Source organism: Oncorhynchus masou, chromosome 19, assembly GCF_036934945.1.
Source record: "Oncorhynchus masou masou isolate Uvic2021 chromosome 19, UVic_Omas_1.1, whole genome shotgun sequence".
Taxonomy (NCBI): Eukaryota; Metazoa; Chordata; class Actinopteri; order Salmoniformes; family Salmonidae; genus Oncorhynchus; species Oncorhynchus masou.
In genome coordinates, this window is record NC_088230.1 from 34,344,570 (window position 1) to 34,352,869 (window position 8,300).

General features: G+C 40.8%; 2 protein-coding genes across 2 annotated transcripts in view; both read left to right on the forward strand.

Annotated features, from left to right (window-relative positions):
- Window positions 1-67: 67 nt before the first annotated feature.
- Window positions 68-5,896, forward strand: LOC135505657 (cholesterol 24-hydroxylase-like). Its single transcript, XM_064924705.1, has 6 exons — window positions 68-81; window positions 1,104-1,188; window positions 2,262-2,372; window positions 4,654-4,742; window positions 5,384-5,450; window positions 5,626-5,896. Exons 1-6 carry the CDS (start codon window positions 68-70, stop codon window positions 5,779-5,781), a joined length of 522 nt encoding a protein of 173 aa, XP_064780777.1. The 3' UTR covers window positions 5,782-5,896.
- A 1,920-nt stretch (window positions 5,897-7,816) lies between these two features.
- LOC135505659 (coiled-coil domain-containing protein 85C-B-like) overlaps window positions 7,817-8,300 on the forward strand; it is a 35,940-nt gene continuing 35,456 nt past the window's right edge. The window contains exon 1 of the mRNA XM_064924706.1: window positions 7,817-8,300. This exon is cut by the window's right edge and continues 1,025 nt beyond it. The gene's annotated coding sequence lies outside the window, so the exon portion shown is untranslated.

The following is an 8,300-nucleotide window of genomic DNA, read 5'->3' on the forward strand; positions in this document are numbered from 1 at the left end:
TATGGCATTGAAGCTTGTTTGGAGGTTTGTTAACACAGTGTCCAAAGAAGGGCCAGATGGATGCAGAATGGCGTCGTCTGCGTAGAGGTGGATCAAAGAATCAGAGAAGAGGTTAAACAGACTAGTAATAGGGGTTGCAACAATGGAGGCAGGTCATTTTTAGAAAGAGAGGTGCCAGATTGTCTAGCCCATCTGATTTTTACAGGTCCAGGTTTTGCAGCTCTTACAGATCATCTGCAATCTGGATTTTGGTGGAGGAGAAGCTGGGGAGGCTTGGGCAAGTAGCTGCGGGGGGTTCTGAGCTGTTGGCCGGGGTTGGGGTAGCCAGGAGGAAAGTATGTCCAGCCGTAGAGAAATGCTTATTGAAATTCTCAATTATAGTGGATTTTCAGTGGTGACAGTGTTCCCTAGCTTCAGTGCACTGGGCAGCTGGGAGGAGGTGCTCTTATTCTCCATGGACTTTACAGTGTCCCAGAACTTTTGGGAGTTAGAGCTCCAGGATGCAAATTTCTGTTTGAAAAAGCTAGCCTTTTCCTTTCCTAACTGACTGTGTGGTTCCTGACTTCCCTGAAATGTTGCATATCACTGGGACTATTCGATGCTAATGAAGTACGCCACAGGATGTTTTTGTGCTGGTCGAGGGCAGTCAGGTCTGGAGTGAACCAAGGGCTATATCTGTTCTTAGTTCTACAATTTTTGAAAGGGGCATGCTTATTTAAGATGGTGAGAAAATGTATTTTAAAGAACAACCAGGCCTCCTCTACCAACGGGATGAGGTCATTATCCTTCCAGGATACCCGGGTCAGGTCGATTAGAAAGGCTTGTTTGCAGAAGTGTTTTAGGGAGCGTTTGACAGTGATGAGGGGTGGTCGTTTGACCGCGGACGTATAATGGATGCAGGCACTGAGAAACAGGAAACACAGGGATAAATACACTGGGGAAAATAAGCAACACCTGGAGGGGGTGGAGACAATCACAAGGACAGGTGAAACAGATCAGGGTGTGACAGTAGGACTTGTTTTCATAATTTATATTTTGGTTATTGATCATTTCTGTAATAAAAACAGGTTGGTTGAGTTTGTGAGTGTCTCTGACCTCTCCAGGGTGAGGCAGGAAGTGGATGACATCATCGGGCTGAAACAGGAAATCAGCTTTGACGACCTGGGGAAAATGACCTACCTGTCTCAGGTAAATGATCTACCTGTCTCGTGTCCATTTTGTGTTGTCTTGTCATTACTACTTACTAGCACTATTTTATAGTATACAAAAAAAATACTGGAAAGTTGCTTAGTAGCTAGAAGCAGAGCTGCCATTTCTGCCGGTGCCATCTCAACTATACTTGTACTATATTAACTACAGTTAACTGTGTGACCAACTGGATGTAAACCCGGTTCGTCTGAATGCTACAAGACTGTTTTAGCCAGCTGAGCTAAAGCCTATTACATCCCACTGGGCAACAACTGGTTCATTCAACATTGTTTCCACATTTCAACTAAAAAACATCTATGCGGGCCTCCCGGGTGGCAGTGGTCTAAGGCTGTGCCATCAGAGACTCTGGGTTCGAGCCCAGGCTCTGTTGCAGCCGGCCGTGGCCGGGAGGTCCATGGGGTGAAGCAAAATTGGCCTAGAGTCGTCCGGGTTTGACCGGTAGGGATATCCTTGTCTCATCACGCACCAGCGACTCCTGTGGCGGGCCGGGCGCAGTTCGCATTGAGCAGGTTGCTCGGTGTACAGTGTTTCCTCCGACACATTGGTGTGGCTGGCTTCCAGGTTGGATGCGCGCTGTGTTAAGAAGCAGCGCGGCCTGCTTGGGTTGTGTTTCGGAGGACGCATATGGCTCTCGACCTTCGTCTCTCCCGAGCCCGTTTGGGAGTTGTAGCGATGAGAAGACAGTAACTACTAACAATTGGATATCACAAAAAAGGGGGTAAAAAGACAAATGATGATGCGATGACGTTGAATCAACGTGGAAAACCGATTGGATTTGCAAAAAGACAGAAGGCCATTTTGTCTTTTTGCACCCAACATTTAACCTAAATCCAATGACATGGTGAAATGTTTTGTTGATTTCACGTTTAATTAATGTTGACAACTCAATCAAATATAAATCAAAACTAGACGTTGAATTGATGTCTGTGCCCAGTGGGATGTACCTCAGGGAGCTAACGCAAGTGTTCAAGTCTCGGGTCAGGTAACTCTTCACATAGTCAATTAATCAGCATGTTGTGTTTGATTCATATCATCCCCCCCCCCCCCGTTAGGTTTTGAAGGAGACTCTAAGGTTGTACCCTACAGCACCAGGCACTTCTCGTTTCATCCCCAACGACATCGTCATCAACGGCATCCCCATCCCAGCAGGAGTCTCATGCTTCGTGAGTAGTCACCTCAAAAACAATGTGGAGGAGTGATGACTGTTGTATGATAATATCTCTATGTTTAGTTGTGGTGTTAACATGTGATACGCTGTGGTACCTCAATGTGGTTAAAGGAATACAGTATCCTTGTCTAAGCCAGTATGGAAAGGCAGCATCAAAACTCAAACGGTGTTTCTCATACAATCAATGGTTTAGAAATACAAATGGTTTATCGCCTAAATATTGATTTTTCTATAAGGGCCTATAGAAAAAAATATTTGTGGAATTCTACCTCTATTCTTTTAATGCTTTACTTAGACAGGTTAGAAACAGGAGGGGCAGTAACATGGCACATGTTGAGATCCAGAGTGGAGTGCTTGAGGCGTCACTACAGACCCGGGTTTGACCCTGGGCCGTGTCGCAGCAGGGGAGACCCATGAGTTGTATGGTGTTTCCTCCGACACATTGGTGCGGTTAGCTTCCGGGTTAAGCAAGCAATGTGTCAAGAAACTGTGCGGCTTGGCAGGGTCATGTTTCGGAGGACTGGTGGGTCTCGACCTAAGCCTCTCCCGAGTCTGTACAGGAGTTGCAGCGATGGGACAAGACTGTAACTACCAATTGGGAAGAAAAAGGGGTAAAAGTTTAATAATAAATCAAAAATACATGATACATTTAGTTGATATTTTACCCATTCGGCCACACTGTAAAAATTATTCTGGGCTGAATTGAAATTGAATCTAAAAAACTACCAACATATATTTAATAAAAATTAAAGCAAGTCGTGCAGAGCCTGTGGTCTTGAGGAAACACACCTGGTTTAGACAGGTCACCCCTTGCCCACTGTAGACCAGGGTTCAATTCCCCAACCCTTCAATCTGTTTCTCCCACCTGTCTGTATCCCCTCTGTAATTTCAGAAATGTCTCAATAGAGGAAAAATACCACAAATGTATGTAAGTTATTTCAATGATTTGTTCATTTCATTTTGCCAAAGTAACGTAAATCCAATTTAATGAACAATTAATCCACCTGGACTATTTACATTGACCCCCCCCCCCCCTTTGTTTTTACGCGGCTCCTTGCTGTTTACTATCTGTGCATAGTCACTTAGAAATTACCTTAACTAACCTGTACCCCCGCACATTGACTCAGTAGCATTACCTTACCCCCTGCATATATTCTCCATATTGACTCAGTAGCCCTACCTTACCACCTGCATATAGCCTCCACATTGACTCAGTAGCCCTACCTTACCCCCTGCATATAGCCTCCACATTGACTCAGTTGCCCTACCTTACCCCCTGCATATAGCCTCCACATTGACTCAGTATAGCCTCGTTATTGTTATGTATTATTTATTGTGTTAATGTTAGATTGATTTGATTAATAGTTTATTTAGTAAATAACTCTTTCTTAAAACTGCATTGTTGGTTATTAAGGGCTTGTAAGTAAGCATTTCACGGTAAGGACTACACCTGTTGTATTCGGCACATATGACAAATTTGATTTGATATGTTACTCAAACTTTAATAATCTTTTATGAGGATAACCAAAGTGAGAGACAATATATTGATTGAACCCATTGGTAGTCTTTGGTTTTAATCACCTTTCATTTATCTTGAAGCATGACTCTGTTTTTTAGAGGATTGTGGGTAATTCAACATTTTTAGACTATAATTCTTTCACACATTGTTGTGTACATGTTTGAAGAAGGAAGTCTGTATTTCTATATTGGTATTAAGCAGTTTGTTGTGTAATGGATCATGATGAACGAATATCAAAACTGTCAGGCATTTTGACGTTCAATGAGGACAGCACCCATTCCCACATTCATGAGTTTCAGTGGAAGAGGCAACTGCAGAGTCCTCGGTTTTTGCCGTTCAACCTCCAGTTACTGCTGGTGGTTTGAACACTGTGCTTGACAATGCCTGCCAAAATGGTATACAGTATCATGGTAAATGATCAAATACATAACACAATGTTAAACATTAAGACACCAGATAAAGGGATCTGATTCTGCACTAGACAGAACTCGAAACACCAAAATAGTGTTAGTGCTCCCAGTCCCTGGCAAGGTGTTGCACATAATTTGATTTAGTGGTGTTACAACACACCATGAAATGTTTCAAAACAAATCAGGATTATGTGTTTTGTCTCCTTCAAGTTGGTGGCAGCTCAGTTGCCACTAGTTTACATGTTACAATTCCCTTCATTTTAACAGTGTAGTCAACACCTCTGCACTCATTTTATTTCCTAAAGTGTCTTAAGTCTTTTGTTTTCCCCTACCTTGTCTGTTTACAGTTCAGTTCGTATGTCTGTGGAAGGTTGGATAAGTTCTTTGAGGACCCGCTGAAGTTTGACCCAGAGAGGTTCCATCCAGACGCTGCCAAGTAAGTCACACGATACGTTTTCATTGTTTTATTGTTTCTTTACATCATTTGAATTGATTAAAGCAGAACTGAACTCGAGAATCAACTTCTCTCGTTGAAAACGGCATATGCTACATTGATATTTGCCAGAAACATTTCTTCCTGTGCCAAAATTGACTAAAAAGTGCAAGTAGGTTAATTTTGATAATAAAGTCTGTATAATCCAAAAAGGAGTTTTGTGAGTTTTGTGTACAAGAGTTCATCATTACTTACGTGGTGGTTGGGTTTTGATTTCGCCCACTCTAACACGGGATAAACAGCTGCGGTGATTGTGCTCTATCCGATGGTACGGTACGACACACAGACAGTGAGACAGACCTGGCCTGCAGCGCAGGGGATCAGACGTTGTTTACATGAGACAACAAGTTATGCATTTTATACTGCACCAAACAACTTAGCTATATGTAAAATTGCCCGACTAAAACCTTGTCGACAAAAATTAATAACAGCTTTCTTGAGTTATCTTTGATTCATTCTGACTATTTTGAGGACACACCCACCTAATTTCTCTTAATGAGCAACAGAAAAACACATTTGGACTCTGTGCGTTCAGTCACTCTTTAAGAGCTAACAGACATGTTGTGTTTGTTTCTGTCCTGAAGACCCTATTACTGCTACTACCCCTTCTCCCTGGGACCACGCTCATGTCTGGGACAGAGTTTCGCACAGGTGAGCAGACTGTCCGTATGAAATACATTGAAACAACTTTATTTGGGATTGTTCTCTGCTGATCCTATTATCCATCCTAGTTAGATTACTCCTGGACTTCTGCCTCCAATATATACTTTTTTTATAGTTGAGCACACCAGATTTGTCATCCTTTAAAGAGATCTGTTGTTCACAGATGGAGGCCAAGGTAGTGATGGCCAAGCTTCTCCAGAGGTTTGACTTCAGCCTGCTGCCTGGCCAGTCCTTTGACATCCTGGACACTGGGTCTTTGAGACCAAAGAGTGGAGTGGTGTGTAACATCAGACACAGAGGACAGACACCTGCAGCCTGACCTGACTGGGGCCTGAACATGACTAGCACTTCTCTATAACATACTTGTCTTATTTCTTATACTTCCTAGTGGAGCAAATTATCTCTTGCTTTCAATGAAGCGCCTTATTCAAATATCTAGCTATTTTTAATGAAAATGGATTTTGAACAATCGTTTATTGTTTATATCAATGGTGAAATAATATCTTAAATATAACGGTTCTTTGTGATGAAGAGTTACTAGGACAGACTTGACATCGGAGTGTTTGTATTTGTACCGATTCCATGTTGTTAATGCACCCTTATCACGTAGTTACTATGCAGTATACCATTTATCACATAATATAAAGGTTACTATGCAGTCTACCATTTATCACATAATATAAAGTTTACTATGCAGTATACCATTTATCACATAATATAAAGGTTACTATGCAGTATACCATTTATCACATAATATAAAGGTTACTATGCAGTATACCATTTATCACATAATATAAAGGTTACTATGCAGTATACCATTTATCACATAATATAAAGGTTACTATGCAGTATACCATTTATCACATAATATAAAAGGTTACTATGCAGTATACCATTTATCACATAATATAAAGGTTACTATGCAGTATACCATTTATCACATAATATAAAGGTTACTATGCAGTATACCATTTATCACATAATATAAAAGTTACTATGCAGTATACCATTTATCACATAATATAAAGGTTACTATGCAGTATACCATGTATCACATAATATAAAGAGATCTATAAAGTATATATTAACTTCTTTGATGAACTTCCTAATCAACATCACCACAGTGCCTCTGTTGGATTGAATTTACTATATTTTAATAAAATAATTGACCAAACATCACTGAGCTCCAGAAGATTAGACTACTTTTGTGCACAAGGTCATCGCTGTGAACCTGCAGACAAACCAAGAACATTCATTCTCATGTTTTGTATCTTTCTCGTTTACACCCATATTTATTTTACTAGAGGCAAGTCAGTTAATTAAGAACAAATTCTTATTTTCAACGACAGCCCAGGAACAGTGGGCCTTGTTCAGGGGTAAAATGACAGATGTTTTCACAATGTCACCCATCCTAAAAATCTAAGTAGATCTCTTCCACTTGCTATTCAGTCAACAGGTGTCTAAAATGACCCATCTAGAGGTCATATGGGGCAGCAGGTAGCCTAGTGGCTAGTAACCAAAAGATTGCAAGATCGAATCCTTGAGCTGACAAGGTTAAAGTCAATCAAGTGTGGTATTTATTTTTCTCTGTAGCCTCAGCATTGTTGTTTCTTCATTAATTAGTCCAACATTTGGACTGGTGTATCCATTGTTGGAATTGGGTCAACATGCCAGTGCAAAGATGTGTAGACTAAAGCTAACATTTGCGAATAGCATTTAACAGGGCTATGTCATTCAGTTGACTAAAACCAAGAGAATGTTACTTTAATAACATGTTTATAGGCAACTAACAATGCAGTTTTAAGAAAATACACAAAAAATGTAAGAAGAATAACAATTAAAGAGCAGCAGTAAATAACAATAGCGGGCCAATGTGCCACCTGTGTCGAGGTAATTGAGGTAATATGTACATGTAGGTAGAGTTATTAAAGTGACTATGCATCGAAAATAAATAATGCAAGTAGTCTGGGTAGCCATTTGATTAGATGTTCAGGAGTCTTATGGCTTGTCGGTACCACTTGCGTGACATGGTTATAGCAGATCATATAGAAATCATAGATGTAATCATGCTGTAGTTTTCTGAATGAACCATTGACTATGTTGTTTTAGAAAAAAAAACATAATAGCTAGTGGTCTATTTTCACAATTATTCTGTTTAATTTCTATTCCTGTCTCAAATCAACCGGAACTGACCATTTCAATTGCAGATTGCTATTTTCAAAACAGATCCATTTTATTAATTCTATTGATTATTCATGTATTTTCACCTCATAACGTGTGAAGTTCGTCACTGGCCCGTTCATTGCATGGAGTTGGCACGCTCTCCATCTCGCTACCTGCCTGCGTCTTGATTGGCCGTCTTGACCGAGATCCTACTGTACCATTTCAAACCCGAGTCTGCGCTACTCTACAGTCTGCGGAAGCAGGGGAGGACCGTGCAAATTCCCAACGAGCTCCGGGATTCAATCCGCTGCCAAGGCACTCACCAGTCACCACTTCGGGGAAAAAAGGCTTATCTTTGAAAGAGCTCGAGCACTGTGTCTGTTGTAAAATTCGTTCGTTTCCGTTGTCTCGGAAAAGCAACATGCTGGTATAGTAAATATAGGGGAAATAGTTGTTTTTTTATTCCTTCCAAGCGCACATTTCTGTTGGATTTTTATCTGAATAATGATTTAATTTCGTGGATATTTTCGTTATTTTCTTCCACGGTGGAACGTGCGGAGCACGATGTGCACATGCGGTGGGACGCTCAGGGGTCTCCTGACAGTTCTCAGTTGAGTGTTGGAGATTTGATCGGTAAACATTCGCTTGTTTTGTTTTTACACAATATATACATAA